Genomic DNA, 23724 nt, shown 5'->3' on the forward strand with positions numbered 1-23724 from the left:
TTAGGAAAACCACTGAGAAATGTTAAAGAATCTATTGTATAAAAAAGAATCAGTCAAGATTAAAATAATGTAAGTCTAATATAACAAGTTACAAAGAAGATACAAAGTTACAAAAATAATATAATATCCTTAATTTATAGTAATACAATATAATTTATATACAGAATTATGATATTTATAAGAAGAGTATGCTTTTTTTTAAGGCATGTTATTCCTTCCCTGGGTTGGGAAGATCCCCTGGAGAAGGGACAGGCTACCCACTGCAGTATTCTGACCTGGAGAATTTCATGGACTGTATAGTCCATGGGGTCACAAAGAGTCAAACATGACTGAGCAACTTTCACTTTCATTTCACTTTTCATTTCACTTTCACTTTCCTTCTCTAAATATTGGTATATGGGTGTATCAAGCTCTGGTGTTTGGCTTTTGGGAGTAATTAAGTAAAATCTATAAAAATCAGAAATAACTTACCTTTTTTAGATATCTTGGTTATACTTTTCCTATGTACTTGAGGATAGAGAAGGGCATATACTACCAAAAAGTAATTTGGCATAGATATTTTATTTTTTGTTATGAGGAGCTAGGAAATAAAACACTTTAGAATATGAAATGGGAGAAAGATTCATTGTAAATGGAATAAATATGATGTGAGTTAGTATAATAGATATTTGTCTTCCTTTAAAAATAGTATGTTTGAAATCTTGGAGGAAAGCATGTGAATATTTTATCCACATGTTCATTCCAGTGTACTTTGAGGCATTTGATAATTCCAGGAAAATATTCCAGTTGTATTTCTAAGAAGCAGCAGTACCAGCCTATACAGCTTTGACTTATTGAAGTGATTCTGAAGTGAGTAGCAGAAAAAATGCTTACTCGTTAACTACAAGAGAAAAGGCACTTCTAGGATTCAATATAAGCATTGAGAATAGCTGGAAAAAATGCTTACCCTTAACTACATGAAAAAGCAATCTTCAGCATTCAGTATTCTTATCAGTGCTCCTTTGCTTTGAATTCATGGGCCTTATCCCTTAAGATCTTTGCATCCTTTGATAATAGTTGGGAGAAGGAAGAGGCAAAGTTGTTAGGTAAAAACTTACATCATTCCCCAGTCTACCATATTTAGTTTCTAACGTTCAGTTTCACTTATAACAGAAACATGTGCAAGAAAAAGACAGGAAGCTTTTATAGGTTCATGGTACTTTGAGTAGTCACTAAATGAGCTTTCTGTTTGATTTGGCCTCAGGATTTAATTCCCTGCCATGCAGTGTAATAAGGTTTAGATGATGGCTTTCTTTTGTAGAGTAGAGTAAGGTTGGTTCTGGACACAGGGCTTTCTCCGGCCCGTTAATTTTAGGAAAGGCTACTCTTAGACGTTGTGGATCTGGAAATCAATTCCTTTCAAACTACCAGTGTTTGGATACCTCTTGAAAAGCCTTTGTGTATCTCTAGGGGTATGTGTACCCTAGTTTGAAGATTATCTTAAACTATCTATCTTGAGTTTGACAAAACACCTTAATGGCAGAAAATCCTATAGGGAGGAAAGTTAGGGAGTCCCTTAAAATAGATATTCTGGGGACTTCCCTGGTGGTCCAATGGCTAAGACTTGCACTCTCAATGCAGGGGGCCTGGGTTCAGTCCCTGGAACTAGATCCCACATGCTGCAACTAAGACCTGGTGCAGCCAAATAAATAAAAATATTAAAAAATAAAATGGTTGGTTGAAAGGCAAACTCTTAACATTATGTATGTAGTTACCAAAGAAAATGGTGACAGTGAACTGAAAGAACCTACTATATTCATTGTGGACCCCCTTACATATGCAGGCAGGTTTGTTGTAGGAATTCCCTTGGGTAGAGCATGGGCTTTGCTCATGAAACCACTCTCATTGGGGCAAGTGCACAGACCCGAACTGGTGAAATACTTAGTATTTAGAAGAAATATTAACTGTTGATTCAAAGACTAGATAGAAACTGTGATAGTTGGTGGTACTACTTTGTACTTCCCAACCTTAGCAGTAACAGATACCACAGACTGCCATGATTTTTGCACTATAATACCTGTGATTTTAATTTTTAAGTACAGAGTCAGTTATAATTTGAAATTTTTTTATGCACGTTTTCCCTGTGGGCATTATTTTAGTGAATTGAAACTATCCAGTTATAGGACCTTTTCCCCCTCCATTTTAATTTAAAATCTCACACCATTTTAAAACCAAGATAAGAAATTAAAATTATTTTTTTGAAATTAAAATTTATATCAGAGAATTTTTCTCCTGGAAAAATCTTTGTAAGGATGTGAGTCACCACATACTGACTTCTGCCTCCCAGGAGAGAGATAAAAAGCTAACAATAATAGAAATACTATGCCCACTAGACATAACTATTACTCTATAAATGTAGGCTTATGCTCTATTGTATCTTGATTGAAATTAAATATTCCTCTAAGACTCCATTTTGCCTGACTGGTGGGAGATTCAGTCTTGGTCCTTGTTGGGATCTCTTCATTGCCCTAAAGTCAAACAAGATTGCAAGATATTGACAGAAACAGGAGAGGAGCTTCCAGTCTCCAGCCCAGACCGTTTTTGCATTGCTCTCATCATCTGAACCCACAAAATTGCTTAGAAGGAACAAATCCACTGTGCCTGTGGAAGGTGAGGCCCTGGCCGTCTGTGCCCAGGTGAACCCCAGTGTCCTCATTGCTCCCGGGACTCTGCTGCTGGTGGGACCCTCTGACCTTGGACTTCTTCCTCTTTTGGAGGAATCTTCTATGTGTCTTCTTACAGAATTCCTCCCAAAGAGCTCTGGCTCTGGGAAAACAGCAGCCAGAAAGACAGGCTGTCCACCAGCAGCTTGAACCTCACAGTTTCTGTGGGGGAGCTTGTACCGAGAAGCTGGGCATGTGCGTGGAGTGGGGGCAGGGAAAAGGCAGAGCCGAAAACACAAACAAATAGATGTCTCCACAAATGGTCCTGGATCACTGCTACTATGAAAAAATGGCAAACATTACTGAGCATGCCTCTCTGCTCACACAGATGATCAAATTTGATTCTCCAAACTTTGCCATGTGTTAAAGACAGACAACTGAGGTTTAGAGAGTTTGATTTTTATAATTTTTATTTATTATTATTGTAAGCATTTATTTACTTATTTGGCTGCACTGGGTCTTTGTTGCGGCATGCAGTATCTTTAGTTGAGGTGTGTGAACTCTTAGTTGCTTCATGTGGGACTGTTAGTTGCAGCATGTGGGATCTAGTTCTCTGACCAGGGATCAGACCCCCGGCCCCCTTCATCAGGACTGCGGAGTCCTAGCCACTGGACTACTGGGCAAGTCTGAGGTTTAGAGAGTTTGAGTAACTTACCCAGTAATAAGTAGCTGAGCTGGGATTCTAACCAGCTCGAAGTTGGTTAAGGCTCGAAGTTGGTCGGGCTCGAAAATTCACTCCTTATGTTATATTTTCTCTCCTGCAGGGTATTAGTAATATTTTATTTTGAGCACAGTGGGCTGCCGGTATAGGTTAGCTCCAGTAGGAGCTCCCAGACAGCTCAGTGAATTCACCCCCGGAACGCCACTGCTCAGAGTTCTCCATCTGGTTGTCAGGCTGCATTTGCCAAGACTCGAGAACAACAGTGCCGCTTTGGGCATAATTAATGTTTAGACAATAACTGGTCAGCGTTTTCAGCTGCTTCTTGAGGTCACTCCTGGGATATGAAAATAGGACCCTGTGTTGGCATAAACAGGTTGTTTGTTTCCTTTGTGCTCTGTCAGGAGGCCATTATCTCAGTTGTCTCAAAGTGACACTGAATTGGTCAGGTGCAGGGTCAAAAGGAAGGGGAGGATATGGTTTGGCTTTGTTTTCTGTTGTTTAAAATAGAAAATTGATGGATCTAAAATCCATTCTTGCTTAATACAATTCTTGAGGCAGTCCTTTAATAAATTCCTTTAGTCTTTTAAAAAGTAAAATCTTTTAAGAACATTTCAAAAGCCATAGATCCATTTTTAAATTGTACAGCTTGGTCCATAAATAATTCCTATCTATGAAGTCAAACCCCAATGCATTTGATGAATGAATACATGACATGGTCATTATGGCCCTACTACACACCCCCTTCCCCAAGCTGGGTGGGATGGGTGATTCAGACATAGGCTGGACTGTTTACTCCAGATGTTCATAATATGCTTCAGGGGCTTTCAAATGTTGTCTGCCTTGGAATCATCCCTGAAGCTTGTTAAAAATAGTGCTGCTCACGCCCCACTCCAGATCCACTGTCTTAGTTCATTTGAGCTGCTATAACAAGATGCCACAGACTAGGTAGCTCAAAACAACAGAAATTCATTTCTCATCATTCTGAAGGCTGAAGAGTATAAAGTCCAGGCACTGACATGGTCTTCAGGCAAGGACCCTCTTCCTGATTCAGAGCTGGATCATTCTCAGTGTCTTCTTACATGGTGAAAGGGCTAGGGAGCTCTCTGGGGCCTCCTTTATAAGGTACTAATGCGATTCATAACCTGAGCACCTCCCAAAGGCTTACCTCCTTAATGTCATCATCTTTGGGAGTTAAGATTTCAACATATGAGTTTTGGGGAGACACAAATTCAGACCATAGAACCCACTGAATCTAAACCTTGAGGAGTGGAGCTTAGGCATCTTTAAAAAGCTCCTTAGGTGATTCTAATACTTAAGAGGTTTTTGAGCCAGCCACGTGGTTGATGGTATTGATAATGTAAGACACTACAATATTTTCTATGTTGTATTGTGAATATGTCTATTCATCATCACAGGAAGTATGTATAGGAGATATATAGACATACACACGTGTGTTGAGAGGCATACTAGTCACTTATGTGCATGAGTGTTGGAATGTACCTGCAGGTAAACATACATCTATTATTTTAAGTCCTAGTAAACATTTATCGAGCATCTATACATATCAGGCACTGTTAATTCATTCAACAAATAGTGAAGAGTCTCCTAATGGGCCTTCAGAAAAGGAAACAGACAAAAGTCCCTGTCTTCAAGAAGCTAATATTTTAGTAGAGAAACACCAACAATAAATGAATAAGGCAATTGTATAATGATGAGTGCCATAGCAAGAAGTAAAGTGGGAAGGTGCGAGGCCTGCCAATGGCGGGGGCAGATCCCAAGTTAGAATACAGTGGCTGGGGGAGCCTTGAGGGAGGAGAGGGAGTGAGTCCTATGGCAATTTGGGGCACAGTTGGTCCAGGTTTGGGGAACAGGAAGTGCAAAGCCCTGATCTGAGTATGAGTATTCCTGGTGGCTTCAGGAAGTAGCCAAGGTGGCCAGGGGCTGGGACACAATAGGAGATGCAGTCAGAGAGGCAAGGAATGGCTGGAGGGGACTGTGGATCTGGTAGGGGCCTGGAGGCTGCCAGAGGAGTTTGGCTTTGACTCTGAGGGAGATGGGAAGGGTTCAACTACTGAGGGTGATGTCATCTGATAGGTCTTTAATGGTGAATGGGCCGGGCAGGGAGCGGTGAAAGTGGTGAGGAGAACGTAGCTTTGGTGCGCTGTGAGGGAGCCAGCAGTTTTGCTGATGATTTGGACACAGAGTGTGTGAGGGCTGCAGCAGGAGGGTTTCCAAGGATGCTGAGTGCAACTGTTGACTGTACTTACTCTGTGGCCAGATTTGTTCCTGGATGTGGGTCATGACCTGATTCCAAGAAAATGACTGTATTTTTGTTTTTTAAAATATCTTGTACACTTAAAATTTGTAAGGTTATTGCATGTACATTAGGCCTTAAAGAAAACAACCTCATCTTCAGGAGCGGTCAGGTTAGTCTGACTGGCTGCAGTAAGATGCTGATGGGGATGTTGATGAACCGGACCTGTAGCCACAATGCCATCTCTTCCTGACATGTAGAAAAGCTGCTTTTACCAACAAAAATATATTTTGGATATGATATAAAGAGTATTTATTGCTCACTTTATTTCAAAGCACTTCTTTTTTTTAAGAATTTTTTTATGTGGACCATTTTTTAAGTCTTTATTGAATTTGTTACAATATTGCTGCTATTTTAAGTCTTGGTGTTTTGGCTCCAAGACATGGGATCTTCACTCCCTGACCAGGGATTGAACCTGCACCCCCTGCATTGGAAGGTTTAGTCTTAACCACTGGGCCACCAGGGAAGTCCCTATTTCAAAGCACGTATATGTAAATCCTCAAAAATCGTTTCTAAAGCTGATGGTGGAGTATAGTATCATGCCCGTTTGAGGATTCAGGAGCTTGAGATCTAGTAAAGATGGGGCGTGGGAAGGATGAATTCGGCTTGACCATATCTTCTATTTTGTGACTTTCTCCTCTTGATTGTATAGTGACTGGACTGCAATCCATGGAACAGAAGCATGTGTGTGTGCACACGTGCATGTATGTGAATCACACTTAGGTTACTAAGCACAATGATATAGTTAAGGAACTAGAACTCATTGCTCCAACGTTCAATAATTCAGGCCTCTTGGTCTCCTTGCTGTCTTTTCTCTGTTCATTTGATCATTTTATTTCTGAATAGCAATTTTCACTGAAGGGTGGGATAAGGAAATAAAAAGATGTAAAAGTCACATTTGGGGGGTGTGGAGAATAATTTTAATAAAAGCCACAGTGGAGAATGCATTTGTAATTAGCACTAAAATAAAATTCTCCATTGCCAGTGAATTTTAGCTTGCCTCACTGATCCTTTGTTCCCATTAAAAAAACAAAAAGAAACAAAAATGAAGAGTTTGATTATGCCACACACCTAGCGAGGCTGAGTTCTTTGTCTAGCTGAGGAGTTAGTCTGTACTGGGATGGCTGTGGGCAGGGCCTGGGCCAGCAAACAGCATTTAATGCATTTACCTGCTTCAGTTTGCAGCGACGACCTCACTCACAAATTCAAGGGTTTCACCGTGATGAATGAAGCGGAGAGATACGAAGCTCTGAGACACTGTCGCTATGTGGATGAAGTCATTAGAGATGCTCCGTGGACACTCACCCCAGAGTTTCTGGAAAAACACAAGGTACTTATTCCTCCACATTCTGTAAGTAACAGGATTAGAGAGTCGTCTGTTTCAGCTGCTTAATACCCAGAAAAATCCAAGGAGTCTTCCAGCTTACGAAAGCGGTAACTCCAGGGGCTGTCATCTGGTGTCACTTGATGCAGCACCTGTCCTGTGCTCACGCCTGTGACTGACAGCCATCTCCTTCCTCACTGTGGGCTCTGGAGCTGGACCACTCGGGTCCACGTGTGGCTTCTGTCCCTTCATAACTGTGGGACCTTGAGCAAGACATTGAACGCACCTAAACTGTAAACTGCTGTTTTGAGGATCTAATGAGATCATGTTGTGAAATCCTTAGCACACTGGCTGGCTCAAAGCAAGAGGTCCAAAAACATCATCACCATTATCACCATCGTTATTGATGCTTATAGATTCACAGGCATCATTTTGCATGGAACAAATGACCACACATCTTATCCAGAGGGGTAGGGGTCAGGCTCTAAGGAAAAAACTTTCTATCTCTGATTTTGTGACCCTGAGACTCCTACTGATAGATTTTTATTAGTTGAAAACATGAGAAATCCTTTTGATCTGCATGAAATTATGTGCTTTGTATCTCTCTACAAGCCCTACATTAGGAGCTATTCTTTCCTTTTATAAGCAGTACAAAAAAATAAGATTAAGCTGTTCTAAGAGTTTTCTTTTCTATTTTTAAATTCACAATGCAGCAGAGAATAGAGAATGCTGATAAATGTGCATGGGTAATAGCCGAGGAGACAATTTCCCAGCAAGAATAAAAAGGAAAAGGAAAAACTACAATATGATTTACTTGCAGCAATCACGAACACATTTTTACTAAGCATCTATTGTATCTGCAACTTGTGTGAAGCGTTACGGGGCTGCTTGTGATGGCTGCCGTTTATCGAGTACTTGCCATGAACCCCGCCCAGGGCTAAGGGCTTCGCTCTTACAGGAATCCCATTCAATCTCATGGCCACCCTGAGACGTTGTTGTTGTTGTCATCCACTGGAGAGGGAAGGACAACTAAGTTTGAGTACTAACAATAGAATTAATGGCCGTAACATTTGTTGAGTACTTGCTGTGTTCCAGTTATCCTTTTTAGCACTTTTACATAATTGTATTATTTAATCCAGTGATTCTCAAGTGGGGGCAACTTTGCCCCCAAGGGATGGTTAACAATGGAAGCAACTAAAGGGGTGCTAATGGCATCCAGTGGGTAAAGCCAGGGGTGCTGCTAAGCCTCCTACAATGTGCAAGATTGACTCTCCCCCCTCCAGCAAAGAATTATCTAGCTCAGCATGTCACTAGTACCAAGGTGGAGAAATCCTGATTTATTCTTTATCACTTCCCCAATGGCTCAGTGGTAAAGAATCTGTCTGTAATTCAGGAGACACAGGATATGCAGCTTCGATCCCTGGGTTGGGAAGATCCTCTGGAGGAAGAAATGGCAACCCACTCCAATATTCTTGCCTGGGAAATCCCGTGGACAGAGGAGCCTGGCGGGCTACAGTCCATAGGGGCGCAAATAGTCTGACACAACTGAGCGCACAGAGCACTAAGTTATGAGTTACACAGCTAGTAAGTGATGAAGCAGCAATCCGTACCCAGGCAGGTTAAACTGCTACTTTACCTCTCAAGCTGGAGTGAAGCCTTTTAATAAAGGGCTTTGAAGTTTAGGCAAGGAGGTTTTTTTGTTTGGTTGGTTTTTGGCCATGTCACGTGGTATGTGGGATCTTAGTTCCCCAACCCAGGATTGAACCTGTGTCCCCTGCATTGGAAACATGGGGTGTTAACCACTGGACTGCCAGTGCATTCCTCAGGCAAGCAGTTTTTACTTGATGTAGGAGGGAACAAGGAACTAGTGAAGATCAGCAGGTATAAGGATGACAAAAAGAGAACTCTGTTGAAGGAGGTTCCCCCACCATGTGACAGAGGGATGGCTGGAGAGGAAAGAGCCTGCGGTGAGAAAGGTCAGGTACAAGTTGGTATTAATAATCCAGGTTATGGGGCCCTGGACTTGGCATAAGCAATGGAGAAGAGATGTGTGTATGCACTCATGTGAGTACACACACACATACACACCCCAGTGGAACTTGTGATTTCTGTGCTATTGACGGTGAAGGGAGTAGAGAACAAAGGCTGATTCTAGGGTGTTTGGAGCCTAAGTAAATGAGAAAAAGGAGGCGCAATTGGAAGGGACACCAGTTTTAAGGATGAGTGGAGATTCCAGACAGGTTTTTAAAGTGACAGCAAGGGTGGCAATAGTGAAAAGGATGATTTTGGGCAAATTGGGCAAGTTTTATCATTTCAGCAGCTGTTTGACCCAACTGAATTAGTAATACTTGCCCTACCTGCCTCACAAGGTGGTTGTATGAATCAAATGAGAAGAGACGTGAATTCATTTCTACAATATAAAATATAACTTAAGTGGGGGACTGCCTGGCAGTCCAGTGGTTAGAACTCTGACTTACACTGCAGGGGGCATGGGTTTGATCCCTGGTTGGGGAAGTAGGATCCCACATGCTGTGTGGCACAGCCAAGAAATTAAAATAATATTACTTATGTGTGAGGGAGGGCCTATTGCCATCAGTGAGATAGGAAGTGAGGATTTTGGGTCTTCATAGTAGAGGTGATTAAAATCTGAAGGATGAATGAAATCTCTGAAGGAGAGATTTTATTTTATTTTAATATAAATTTATTTTAATTGGAGGCTAATTACTTTACAATATTGTAGTGGTTTTGCCATACATTGACATGAATCAGCCATGGGTGTACATGTGTTCCCCATCCTGAACCCCCCTCCCACCTCCCTCCCCATCCCATCCCTCAGGGTCATCCCAGTGCACCAGCCCTGAGCACCCTGTCTCATGCATCGAACCTGGACTGGCAATTTGTTTCATATATGATAATATACATGTTTCAATGTCATTCTCCCAAATCATCCCACCCTCATCCTCTCCCACAGAGTCCAAAAGACTGTTCTATACATCTGTGTCTCTTTTTCTGTCTTGCATATAGGGTTATCATTACCATCTTTCTAAATTCCATATATATGCGTTAGTATACTGTATTGGTGTTTTTCTCTCTGGCTTACTTCACTCTGTATAATAGACTCCAGTTTCATCCACCTCATTAGAACTGATTCAAATGTATTCTTTTTAATGGCTGAGTAATATTCCATTGTGTATATATACCATAGCTTTCTTATCCATTCGTCTGCTGATGGGCATTTAGGTTGCTTCCATGTCCTGGCTGTTGTAAACAGTGCTGTGATGAACATTGGGGTGCACGTGTCTCTTTCAGATCTGGTTTCCTCGGTGTGTATGCCCAGGAGTGGGATTGCTGGGTTATATGGCAGTTCTATTTCCAGTTTTTTAAGGAATGTCCACACTGTTCTCCATAGTGACTGTACTAGTTTGCATTCCCACCAACAGTGTAAGAGGGTTCCCTTTTCTCCACACCCTCTCCAGCATTTATTGCTTGTAGACTTTTGGATAGCAGCCATTCTGACTGGCGTGAAATGGTACCTCATTGTGGTTTTGATTTGCATTTCTCTGATAATGAGTGATGTTGAGCATCTTTTCATGTGTTAGCCATCTGTATGTCTTCTTTGGAGAAATGTCTGTTTAGTTGAAGGAGAGATTTTAGAGGCAGAAGAATAGAAGGCCAAAAAACCTACTGTTAGAGGTAAGAGAAGAAAGAGGGACCAGCAAAGGAGAGAAACCAATCTAGGTCCCATCAGTGCAGGCAGATTTACTGTCTGAGCCACCAGGGAAGCCCAAGAACACTGGAGTGGGGAGCCTATCCCTCCTCCAGGGGATCTTCCCAACCCGGGGACCTAACCCAGGTGTCCCACATTGCAGGCAGAGTCTTTACTGTCTGAGCTGCCAGGGAAGTCCAAGAATACTGGAGTGGGTAGCCTATCCTTTCTCCAGGGGGTCTTCCTGATCCAGGAATCAAACTGGGGTCTCCTGCATTATAGGCGGATTCTTTACCAGCTAAGCTACCAGGGAAGCCCTCATGCAAACAAAGACAGTTGGAAATACCTTCCAGTCCAGGATTCAAGTCTACCTTATAAATTACTTATTTAAACTGCTTTTCCAACGAATAAAAATAAATGGAAAAAAAAATAAAAATAAAAAATAAACTGCTTTATCATAGCTGTTTTGTTTTTAAAAATATGTATTTTCATATCACGGACATGTACCCCCATCCTGTGGTGATGTCACTCTTCTCTCTCTCTGACAGATTGACTTTGTGGCCCACGATGACATTCCGTACTCTTCTGCTGGCTCTGATGATGTTTACAAGCATATAAAGGAAGCAGGTGAGGGGTCCTCCTGTGTTCACCTGTCCCCTGCGGCATGACACTCAGGTTTAGTAAGAGACGCCAGCCCTGGGTCTGCAGCACATGCTTACAAGGCATGGACCTTCAGATGTCTCCCAGGGAGCCTCTGCAAGCTTCTGTTGACATGTGCTAAGGTTCAGCTGTGGTGCAGACACTAGTTAGGTGTTTACGTAGAAATTAACCTGAGCACCAAAATACTCGACTTCCGGTTTGAGGCTCAATTTTAGAGGACGTAAAATCACAGGACTCTTGTTTTTCTTTATTGAAGAGTACTTGATTTACAGTGTTGTGTTAGTTTCTGGTGTACAGCAAAGTGATTCAGCTATACATGTATATGTATTCTTTTTCATATTCTTTTCCATGATAGATTATTACAAGATATTGAATATAGTTCCTGTGCTATACAGTAGGACCTTATTGTTTATCTTTTTATATATAGCAGTGTGTATCTGCTAGGGCTTCCCAGGTGGTGCAACTGTTAAAGAAGCCACTTGTCAAAGAGGAGACATAAATGAGTTCAATCCCTGGGTCGGGAAGATCCCCCAGAGAAGGAAATTGCAACAACCCACTTCAGTATTCTTGCCTGGAAAATTCCATGGACAGAGGAGCCTGGTGGGCTACAGTTGATTGGGTCACAAAGAGTCAGACACGACTGAGCAACTGAGCACACACACACTGTGTATCTATTAATCCCAATCTCCTAATTTATTTTTATTTATTTATTTATTTATTTATTTTTTCCAATCTCCTAATTTATCCCCCTCCCCCAACCCTCTTGTTTGAAGGGCAATCATTTTCCTCATTAACAATGAAATTGCTCTATGCTCCCAAGAAAGTTCCTTCCAGAAGAAGACAGATAACTGGCTAATTAATGATCTGGACTCCCCGTCTCCTTAGTCCAGTCCTGCCATATGTCATCCTGTCACATGATAATATCCTATGGCATCATATATGGAGGCAAAAAAAAAAACGGATACATTTATTTGTGGAATCAGGTAAACCGCTTTCCTCCTGAAGCAGTTAACTGATGTCCTGCAAAGCAGACAGCGTGCCTGAGCTTTGGAAGTTGTCCCATTTGTCACTAGGCATTTCTGTTCGGGTCAGAGACTCTGGTTGGTCCCAGGGACTTATTGGGGGGCTGGAAAGAGGGGAGTTTCCTTCCCTGTCGACTTCCTAGAATTACTTCCTTTGTCAAGTACCCTCCATGCTCCTGTGCTGCTCAGACTCCAGGGAAATGGCTGCTGGGGCATCAGAGCAGACCTGCGGTTTACGCCCTCAGCGGGGTTCCCAGTGCTCCCTGGTATCATCTACCTCCTGGTTGTCCCCTTCCTGCCCTGCTTTACCCGTACCTCCTTGTGCCCTTGCCTCTTCTCCTGCATCCTGAGGAAGAGGGCTGTGTTTTCTGCCCCAGGCTAGCCTCTTTACCCTCCCTTCCCTGGAGCACGCTTTCTTTCATTCCTCCTCCCTTTGTGATCCAAGGCTCTCACTCTCTGTAGTGTCTTATCAGCTTAGAACACATGGAAGTCTACAAAAACTGACCCCAACCCTTCCTTCCGCCCTCCCTCCTGCCTCTTCCTCCACTCACATCCTTGCTCAGTCCTCCTCTTAGTGGCAACTGTCATCCCTCAGCCACGTGCTCTGACTTTTGTCCCATCCTGGCTCGGTTCTCAGTTCTTTGCACCACCCAGTCCAGTGGTCTCAGCTCAGTCCCTGCCCAGGCATAAGGACCCTGCTGACCGTGTACTTTCCCTAGACGCTCTTGTCTTTGCTTCCATTTCCGGGACACTTCTGGGACCTTCTAATTTCTCCTTGCTCTCTGACCACTGCTGGGTTTTGTTACTGGGTTTCTCTCTATCTCACCAGCCTTGCTCTCTGCTCTGCCTTCCACACGCCCTACACTCCAGGCCCACAGAGTCTGTCCTTTGTATTTTGTGCATGGAGTCCGCTTTGTCCAGTTGTCCTCTGAGCTTGGAATGCCCTTCCTCTGAGCTTCTAGGTCAGGGCCCCACTGAGGAGCCAGCCTGGACATGCCCTCTCTCCCTGGGGCACGATTCAACACACCCCGCGCCCTCCTCAGATGCAGATGCTCATTGCACAGGGACCTCCTTTTCAACTGCCTTCTCTCGGCAGCCCGATCATGTGTGTGTCCCTAGCTAGAGTGAAGTGCCACGGGCCATCCATCTTTGCACCCCCAGCACAGTCCCTGCCACATCTGTGGTGCTCCTTGAGTGCTGGGGGAACAAGAGAATGCTTTTATAGAGTACGATGGGGAGGCAGCCTAAGATGGAAGCCTTTGTCTGCAGGGGCTCTTCCCAACACATGGGGAGTGGAACTATTTACCTAGATAACATTACCTAGATAATTGAACAACACACTTCTGTCTTGTGGAGTTAATTGTTCATATCATTTACATGTAAGGGTGATATTTTGACCTGAATGATACTGTCCTTCTTATCCAGTTTGTTGGCTTTCTATTGGTATTTGACCTCTGAGTCCCTCACACACCTCTTTATTGAAGGAGATGTTCATGATATGCTAAATTACTCCAAACCATCTTTGCCTCACAGTCCAACAAAATCTCAGTGAAAGATGGAAGGAATAACTATTTGACTTGTTTCAAAAATGGCTATGATCCAGAGACTTCCCTGGTGGTCTGGGGGTTGGGACTCTGTGCTTCCACCGCAAGGGGCATGGGTTTAATCCCTGGTTGGGGAGCTAAGATTCCACATGCCATGGGGCATGGCCAAAAAGAAGAAAACTAAAAAAACCCAAATGACTATTATGTGGATGAAAGATCTTTGAAATTGTATCTAAAATTTGCATTTTTCTTGCCCTACTCTATAACAGGCAAGAACTCAAAAATTTTAACTGCTCTTTTGGTGAATGTATAATGGAAAGTAGTCTTGGCTATTCCCAGTGCTGGTCATTTTCCTGAGGTTTTCCATCAGTGTCACAGGATTTCAAATCAAACCAGGAATCAAAATAGTCATTGCTGGGATTTTTAAATTACCCAGCCCACCCAGAGTATATAGATTTGGATTACATAAAAAGACTGCTGGGACAACTGAACTGAACAAATTCTATCTTCTTGGATGGTCGGATGGTTTTCCTGACTCTAAATGTGGAGCTGTCCGTGGTAGAGGGGGCAATACAGTACATTACCTTGATTCCTTCGCTTTTCCACCCATCTCCCTCTATCAGACCACCTTTCATAAGCCTACTGCTGCCTGAGAACCTTGGAGTGAAGAAGTGTTTGAGGAAGGCATGGGCTGGAACTGGTATTGTAGCTAAAGATAGATGCAGAAGTAGTGGGTTGGCCAAAAAGTTTGTTCGTGTTTTTCTGTACAATGTAACAGAGAAACTCCAATGAACTTTTTGACCAACCCAATAGATTTTTAATGGCTTAGTTTAATTTCTGCTATTTTACTCTCTACCGTTGGAGAAGGGAATGGCAACCCACTGCAGTATTCTTACCTGGAGAGTCCCATAGACAGAGGAGCCTGGCGGGCTATAGTCCATGGAGTCACAAAGAGCTGGACATGACTGAGTGACTAACACATACAACACACACTGTCTACCATGAGTGAGTGAGTGAAAGTCACTCAGTCCTGTCTGACTCTTTGAATTCTCTAGGCCAGAATACTGGAGTGGGTAGCCTTTCCCTTCTCCAGGGGACTTCCCAACCCAGGGATTGGACCCAGGTCTCCCACACTGCAGGCAGATTCTTTACCGACTGAGCTTTCAGGGAAGCCATCTACCATGCATCTCATCTATAGGGACTGCACTGCACCCGTGCATACCTCCCTCCGTGCATTAAAGCATCATCTGGCATGGTGCATGGCACAGACACTGTGGTTGAGTCAGTTACCATATGCTTTCCATAGGGACTTCAGGAAGCCGAATACACGCTCCATTATATTTGAGCTGTCCCCGTTGCTGGCGTCTGCCACCAGAGCCCTCTTCCCCACTCCCTGGGGGCCGCTGGAACTCCATGCATGTTGGTCCCAGCATCCTTCCCCTCAGCCTGCAGCCACTGCTGCCTTTTCCCAATACTCAGGGGCCTTCAGACTCCGAGCATAGCACAGGCTCCTGAGGGTCAGTTGCCCAGGCTTCTGCCCCCTCTCTGGCATCACTGCCAGCCCCAGGTAGAACTAATGCTGGCACATCTCCCATGACGTGGAATGTCCTCTCTCCTGAGGCAGCCCATTCCATCTTTGGAAGCTTTTGATTCTCATGAATTAACACATGAACTGCTGAGTGCATCCACAAGGCTGGAGCTGTTGGTGGGGAAATGAGATATGAATATGAATAAGACAGAGCCCTCACCTTCGAAAGAGGACAGAGCCGGATGTAAATAATTACACCAAAGGATTAGAAGCCTGTGGGCGAGGCGTGTCCCAAGGTGGGAGTATATGAAGAAGTGTAGGGTATTTGGAGAGAATCAACAGTGTTCATGTGTGAAGGGTGTGTGGAGGTGACAGTAGAGAGACAGACTGGCAGCTGGTGGGACGGGTGGCTTAGGCCTAACTCTGTGTCACGTGGAGCCAGCTGCCCTCTGAGGCAGGGAGCGCCAGGAGCAGGTGTGGGAGAAGGACCAGCTGGGGAGGGGGAGAGTAATTTCTGTAACCAAACTTTGTTGTTGTTCAGTCGCTCAGTCATGTCCGACTCTTTATGACCCCATGGACTGCAGCATGCCAGGCTTCCCTGTCCATCACCAACTCTCAGAGCTTGCTCAAACTCAGGTCCATTGAGTCGGTGATGCTATCCAACCATCTCATCCTCTGTCGTCCCCTTCTCCTCCTGCCTTCAATCTTTCCCACCATTAGGGTCTTTTCTAAGGAATCAGTTCTTCACATCAGGTGGCCAAAGTATTGGAGCTGCAGCTTCAGCATCAGTCCTTCCAGTGAATATTCAGGGTTGATTTCCTTTAGGATTGACTGGTTTGATCTTCCAGTCCAAGAGACTGTCCAGAGTCTTCTCCAACACCACAGTTCGAAAGCATCAATTCTTCAGTGCTCAGCCTTCTTTATGGTCCAACTCTCACATCCACACATGACTACTGGAAAAACCATAGCTTTGACTATAAGGACGTTTGTTGATAACCAAACTTAGGACCTCCTGTCTCCAAAGATGACAGAAAAACCACTCTTGACTCTTGAAGTAATTCAGACTCCTCAAGATTTGCACTCAGATTGTGTGGACTCAACTTTTGGCCTTCTCCTCCTGCCGTGATCTGAGTGTTGACTTGAGTGGGGTGAGGGTCTGGGTCAGCTGACCTTTGGTCATGGGATTTCGAGACCTGCTCAGCCATCATCCCTGGCTAACAGACCCCCACCACCACCCTCTGACATTCGGCCGCCTGCTCCATCTGTTCACAGCCACCTCCCACTTTGGCCTGTCCTTGCCACAGCCTCAGTTGTGGATTCGCTTCCCCATACTTCAGTCAGGCTGGTCTTAGGTCCCAGCTCCCTTCAGTGTTTCTTGAGAGGGTCTCTGGCAACATCAGAATTGTCCTCCACCATCTACTGGAAGGCCTTGGGGGGAGCCACATTAGGCCCTAAGGAATGCTCTCCCCAGGCCTCAGCATGTTGGCATGGGGTCTCTGTGGGGCCATTTCCTCCCAGAGTGCCTCGAGGTAAGCAAGGTACTAGCCCCTCTGCTCTGGGCCTTCTACGGGGGTCTCTTCCTTGCCTCTGCCCCTGGGGGTTGAACCCTCATCAGGGCAAGACACAGGCCCTGCTCATAGTCTCTTGCTCCTGCTCCTTACCTCCTGATCCCTCTCTGGGCATTTCCCTCAATCCCAGGAGGGACTTTTCTTCTTCCTGGAGGGCAGGAAACCGCCCCTGTGTTAACTTCATGTCTTCTCCACTCCAGGGCTTACAGTTAAACACTTTATACCCTGAGTCCACTCAGCCTCTGATTCTCAATAATTAAAAGAACATTCCTGGGATTTAGAAAACCCTTTCTGCAGTCCTCAAAGCTCAGCTCTTTCAAATGAAAGCCCTATCATTCCTAATGACTCTTTTGGAAATGAACTTTCAGAAGAGCCTGTTTTAGAGGTCAAAATCTGAACACAGTCTCTTGTATTCTCAGCTACACCTGCTTTCCCCTGAGGTGATGGAGGTCTCGGTGTCAGTGGGAAGAGGGCCTCAGGACAGACATCCTCCCCAACCTGGAAATGACCTTAGATAATACATCAGAAATTTATTCTGCTATGTATAATATAGTTAGTCTCCTTGATGGTGTTTCTGTTGGCTCACATCATTTTGGGGCCTGCTGTGGAAGCTCCGTGGTACCCTGAGCAGGTCTGTACTGTTCCCTTAGAAAGGACTCCCTAAGGTCTTGGGTGGCCTTGGCCTTCAGCAGCTTGAAGCTGGGTTTCGGTTCCTGGTCAGAGATTGAGGTCCAGAGATTAAGGTGGAGTCTCGGCAGTGAGAGCACCGAGTCTTAGCCACTAGACCAGCGGTCAGTGACAAGGCCTTGGCCCTTCAGCTTTGCAGAAAACAATTCCCACAAAGACAAAGTAGTGAAACAAGTGTTTATCAGGAGAAAGAGTACAGTATGTGTAGATAGACACACAGGCGAACCTAGAGGGAGCCATGCCCTTGTGGTGGCTTGAATCTGTTTTATGGGACATTTCTTCTGGATTTCCTCTGACCAGTCATCTTGCTTTGTCTGGTTCTGAATCTATGTTTGGTATGACTCAGGATCCTCCCATGTGTACATGTGCATCACTCAACCAATATGGATTCCACTGAAGAGGCCTGTGGGTAGTTGACATCACTCCCCTTTTGTTTCACAGAGCTTTCGAGTTGGGAAGGTTTCCTTGACTTGGAGAATGAGAAATATGTGGTCTCCTTTTCTGTTATTTGGGCAGGGCCCAGCTTCTTCTCTTGATTGTCCTGCTATGGATATTTTGGAGTTTCTGTCCATAGGGAACAAACTCCAGTTGCTCACCCTGGGGGGGCAGGGATCTCTACCTCCCACCTCACCTTGGTGGTCAGGAGCATTGGGTAAGAACAGGAGGCTGACATTCTCAAACACCAATCTTGTTTGTAAGGAGTTCCAAGAAAGGAAACCCCATACGCTTCAGACTTGGAAGGTTGCTAAGAAACATGGGGGAGAAACTGGGTGATGTGTCAGTAACACAGCTGTGGGTTATGGCATGAGGTGACTATTACTTTTAATTCTTCATAAGATCTGAGCTGTGAGTAAGCTGCTCCTTTCCTGAAGTTGCTGTGAGAGCCTGGTACAGACCAGTGCCTGTCAAGGGTACATGTGCCTGCAGATCCTACAGGGTCTTGTGGACATGCAGCATTGGGTTCAGGAGGTCTTCTGGGACCTAAGGTCCCCATTTCTAAAGAGCTCCCAGGTTAGCTCCTGCAAGTTCCTAAACCTGACTTAGAGTAGCATGGGTCCAGACCAGGGATTCTGGTTCACCCAAGGTTACTCCCATTGGTTACCCCTAGGGTTAATTGAATCAGCATTTCCTGGGGTGACAGTTCTTCAGTTACTTTGTACAGTAGGAACAAGCATTTGCTGGTGGCTTTATTTCTGGGTGAAGAGCCTCTAGTGAGCTAAGAAAAAATTAGTCTGCTAATTTTAGGGAATAAAGCCTCAAGTTCTAGCTGTTAGGTATATAAAAACATGTCGACTAAAAAATATAGTCACAACCTGAAAGTAGAGAGTTATTTTATTTGGTGCGAATGTTTAGGACTCCGAGCCTGGGAGACAGCATCTCAGTAGCTCTTGAGAAAACTGCTCCAAGGAGGCTGGAGGGGGAGTCAGGCTATATACAAGTTTGCAACAAAGGGAGCAGGCAGTCTGAACATCAAGTTAAGGAATTTAGCCTTCTGTATATGGGAAGATGCAAGCCTCTGGGCTCACTGAATTCATTCCTTTCATACGCACCTCAGCTATCTGGGGCCAATCCTGTCTCCTTGTTCACCTTGCTTCTTGCATTCCCTCAGCTCCTCAGCAGTCACTGTAGGGGGTGGCAGCATCCGCTGGATTGCAGTTTTGGGAGACCTCATTCACATTTGGAGGCCAGAAATTGCTGATGGCTGTGACATTTCTTGCTGATTAATATAGCAGGAGATATTTTCATTTCACAAACAGGTCCATTATTTTTCTAACTCTAAGCAGTTGATCATCCGATTGTTGCATAACAAATTATTCCTGCAGCTAGCGACTTAAAAGAGCTCCTATTTTTCACTCATCATTTTGCGGGACAGGATCTCAGCAAGGGCTTGGCTGGATGGTTCCTGTTCAGGGTCTCTCAAATGGCTGTATTCAGACACTGGCTGGGGCTGCCGGCATCTGAAGGCCCAGTTGAGCTGAAGGTCCCTGTGAAAGTCGCTCAGTCATGTTCAACTCTTTGCAACCCCATGGACTATACAGTCCATGGACTTCTCCAGGCCAGAATACTGGAGTGGGTAGCCTTTCCCTTTTCCAGGGGATCTTCCCAACCCAGGGATTGAACCCAGGTCTCCCGCATTGCCAGGGGATTCTCTACCAGCTGAGCCACAACGGAAGCCCAAGAATACTGGAGTGGGTAGCCTATCTCTTCTCCAGGGGATCTTCCTGACCCAGGAATCGAACTGGGGTCTCCTGCATTGCAGGTGGATTCTTCACCAACTGAACTATCAGGGAGGTCCCTGGTGATGTGCTTAAGTGACTGGCAGTGAATGCTGCTTGTCTACCAGGAGCTCAGTTGGGGTTAACACTGGAACACCTCCAGGTGGCCTTGCCATGTGTGGGCTCCTCACAGCATGGTGGCTGGGCTGTCAGAGTGCGTCCTAAGAGGACGCATCTGGCGAGGAAACACCTTCAATGGAAGATGCAAATCTTCTTCTGACCTAGCCTTTGAAGTCACTCAGCATCACTTATGCCACATTCCATTTGTTATAAGAAAGTCACAAAGGCCAGCTCAGATGCCCAGGGTTAGGGGTCATGCCCACTTTAAATCCACCACAATTCCCATCTCCAAATTGAATAGTCAGGTGGTATTTTACTTGCTCTGAGAGCACAGGTATAAGACTTAGGTGTGACTTTTCATATGCACAAGGGCCGTCTATTGTTATCCATTGATCTTTTCTGCTGATTCCTCACCAAGGGAGAGCCACAGTAGAAATCTGCTTGGGGTCTGGGTAGAGAAGACGTGGGAGAAAGGTGCTCAGAAATGACGTCAGCGTCCACGTTGGGCTTTTATCCTCTCATTGAGGTTCCTTCTGAAAGTCCAGAATCACTTTATATGAAGCCAAGAGATATGGAGGGTGGGAACTAAACCTTACAGCCCTCTGCTCTGCTTGTCAGAACGGCATGTCAGAATTCTCTGGCAGAGCCAGATGAGGAGATGAAGTTTAAATGAAGTAGACTGTAAGGTCCACATGCCTCATCATCATTCTAATACTGCCTACTACTGTCGAAAGTTTCCTTCATTAACATGTGCTTTGCTGCTTCTTAAAATAGCTCCATAACCAAATGCCGTAATTCTGAAAAGCGTGATAAAAAAAAAGATTCTCTGATCATGCTCATTCCTGAATATTTTTAGCAAAGCAATAATTAGGATTTGGAGGAAGCCGGGTGCCTCATTATATCAGCAGAGGGCTTGGCTTCTTTCAGAGACCCGCCTCCTAACCAGCCAAAGCAAATCTCTCCCCAACCCCAGTTTCCAGTTACTCAGCCCCAGAGACCTCACCCTGTGTCTTCAGAGAAAGGGTGAGCCCATGTCACCAGTGTCTGAGTGACTTCCTAAAGTCCGTGTGTGACTAGACACTCCTCTTAACATTTCAGCAGGCAGGGCTCGTGAGTGCGATGCCTGCCTGCTGAATGAAAGACAGGACGTACTCCTCCCCAGAAAAGCTCCTAGCTGCTTTCACTGAGGTGAGGATGTGGTCTCAGGGTCCCTGGCTTGGGGCCCCTCACCCACCAGAGACCCCTGCACAGTTGCATCAGTTGGGTGCTGTTAATATCCATGTGTTTAGATGTTTCTGTCCTCTGCCTTCTTCTTAGATTTCTGTTTTGAGTCCACTGTCTTAGAGGGTGCTAAAAGAAGTTTCTGGCCTCAGGGCCACAGTATATTTGTGGCAGAGTGAGGGGAGGGGCAGTGCTCACTGGACGCTGAAGTCCAGTGTGGCGAGGCCAAGGCTGGGCCAGCCCATTGCTCAGCTCCCTAGGAAACGAGGAGAACAATGCCCGCTGCCATTGCCTAGCACGGAGACCTTGGCTTAGGGAGTGAAGGCGGAAAGAAGGTCTGAGAGGAGACTGGAGGGAGCACAGGGAAGAGAGAAAGTGAGCTGCTGCAGAGTCAAGGCTTCGAATCTAAATCCAAAGGACAGTGTTTGAATCTAAATACAAAGCCAATGAGGATGTTGAGCAGGATTTTGAAAGACTGTTCTGCAGCTTTGGCTGTGGGAGAGTGGATTTGAGGGGATAGAAAAGTGATATCTACGGAGACTGGTTTTGAGGCTCTTGCTGTAATCTTTGAACAAAATGGGGTTAGGTTGGTTTAGATGGAGGATGGAGAGAAGCAGGTGAACCAGGGAGACACTTGGGAAGTATGTTGGTGAGTGGAAAGACATTGATTGGACATAAAGACTAAGGGAGAGGGAGGTGGCACAGATGAGGCCTAAGTCATCTTGCACAGCCAGCTCATTTCTCAACTCTGGAGGGTGAGGTTAGTAACTTGCCTCCTGAGGCTTGAGTGACTTGCTCAAGTCTAGAAACGGAGGACCCAGCACCCCTGTCCCTAAGCTCTGTCCTTCATGCTGTGTGATGCCTGATATCTCTGACTGAGTGACCACCATCATATTAGACAGAAAGATTTCAATTGCCAGCACGTGATTTCAGTCGACAACAGAAGTACAAGCATGAACCAGATTCTTGTCTTTTTAAATTATTTTTTAAATTTATTTTATACTGGAGCATAGTTGATTAACCACGCTGTGTTAGTTTCAGGTGTACAGCAAAGTGAGTCAGTTATATGTCACATATTTCTGCTCTTTTTAAGATTATTTTCCCATGTAGGCCATTCCAGAGTATTGAATACAGTTCCCTATGCTATACAGCAGGTTTTTAGTTATCTGTTTTATATACGTAGGGTGTATATGTCAATCCCACTCTCTCAATTTATTCCTCCCCTCCATCTCCTGGTAACCATAAGTTTGTTTTCTACATCTGTGACTCTCCTTCTGTTTTATAAATGAGTTCATTTGTACACAACTTTTTTTTTAGATTCCACATATAAGTGTTATCATGTGATATTTGTCTTTCTGTGTCTGACTTACTTATTGTGACAACCTCTAGGTCCATTCATGTTGCTGCAAATGGCATTATTTTGTTCTTTTTTTATGACAGCAATATTCTGTTGTATATATGTACATCTTCTTTATCCATTTCTCTATTGATGGACATTTAGGCTGCTTCCATCTCTTGGCTATTGTAAATAGTGCTTCAGTGAACATTAGGGTGCACATATCTTTTCTAACCATGGTTTTCTCTGGATAGATGCCCAGGAATGGGATTGCTGGGTCATGTGGTAGTTCTATTTTTAGTTGTTTAAGGGGCCTTCATATTGTTTTCTATAGTGGCTGTACCAATTTACATTCTCATCCACAGTGTAGGACAGTCCCCTTTTCTCCACACCCACTCCAGCATTCACTGTTTGTAGATTTTTTTGACGATGGCCATTCTGAGGTGATATCTCATTGTAGTTTTGATTTGCATTTTTCTAATAATTAGCGATGTTGAGCATCTTTTCATGTGCCTCTTGGCCATCTGTTTGTCTTTGGAGAAATCTCTATTTAGATCTTCCGCACATTTTTAAAAATATTTTTTCCCATTTATTCTTATTAGTTGGAGGCTAGTTACTTTACAATATTGTAGTGGTTTTTGTCATACATTGACATGAATCAGCTATGGATTTACATGTATTCCCCATCCCGATCCCCCCTCCCACCTCCCTCTCCACCCGATTCCTCTGGGTCTTCCCAGTGCACCAGGCCTGAGCACTGGTCTCATGCATCCAGCCTGGGCTGGTGATCTGTTTCACCCTAGATAATATACATGTTTCAATGCTATTCTCTCGAAACATCCCACCCTCGCCTTCTCCCACAGAGTCCAAAAGTCTGTTCTGTACATCTGTGTCTCTTTTTCTGTTTTGCATATAGGGTTATCGATACCATCTTTCTAAATTCCATATATGTGTTAGTATACTGTATTGGTCTTTATCTTTCTGGCTTACTTCACTCTGTATAATGGGCTCCAGTTTCATCCATCTCATTAGAACTGATTCAAATGAATTCTTTTTAATGGCTGAGTAATATTCCATGGTGTATATGTACCACAGCTTCCTTATCCATTCGTCTG

The 23724-nt window shown here is 44.4% G+C and overlaps 1 protein-coding gene across 1 annotated transcript in view; it reads left to right on the plus strand.

Moving 5' to 3' along the window:
• The window catches only part of LOC122435493 (choline-phosphate cytidylyltransferase B-like), an 80016-nt gene that overhangs the window by 32670 nt on the left and 23622 nt on the right, over positions 1–23724 (plus strand). Inside the window, exons 4-6 of the mRNA XM_043459704.1 lie at positions 6856–7007; positions 11256–11334; positions 16980–16990. Coding sequence (XP_043315639.1) covers positions 6856–7007; positions 11256–11334; positions 16980–16990 — 242 coding nt within the window. The remainder of the gene's footprint in view (positions 1–6855; positions 7008–11255; positions 11335–16979; positions 16991–23724) is intronic.

Source organism: Cervus canadensis, chromosome X (genome assembly GCF_019320065.1).
Source record: "Cervus canadensis isolate Bull #8, Minnesota chromosome X, ASM1932006v1, whole genome shotgun sequence".
Classification (NCBI taxonomy): Eukaryota; Metazoa; Chordata; class Mammalia; order Artiodactyla; family Cervidae; genus Cervus; species Cervus canadensis.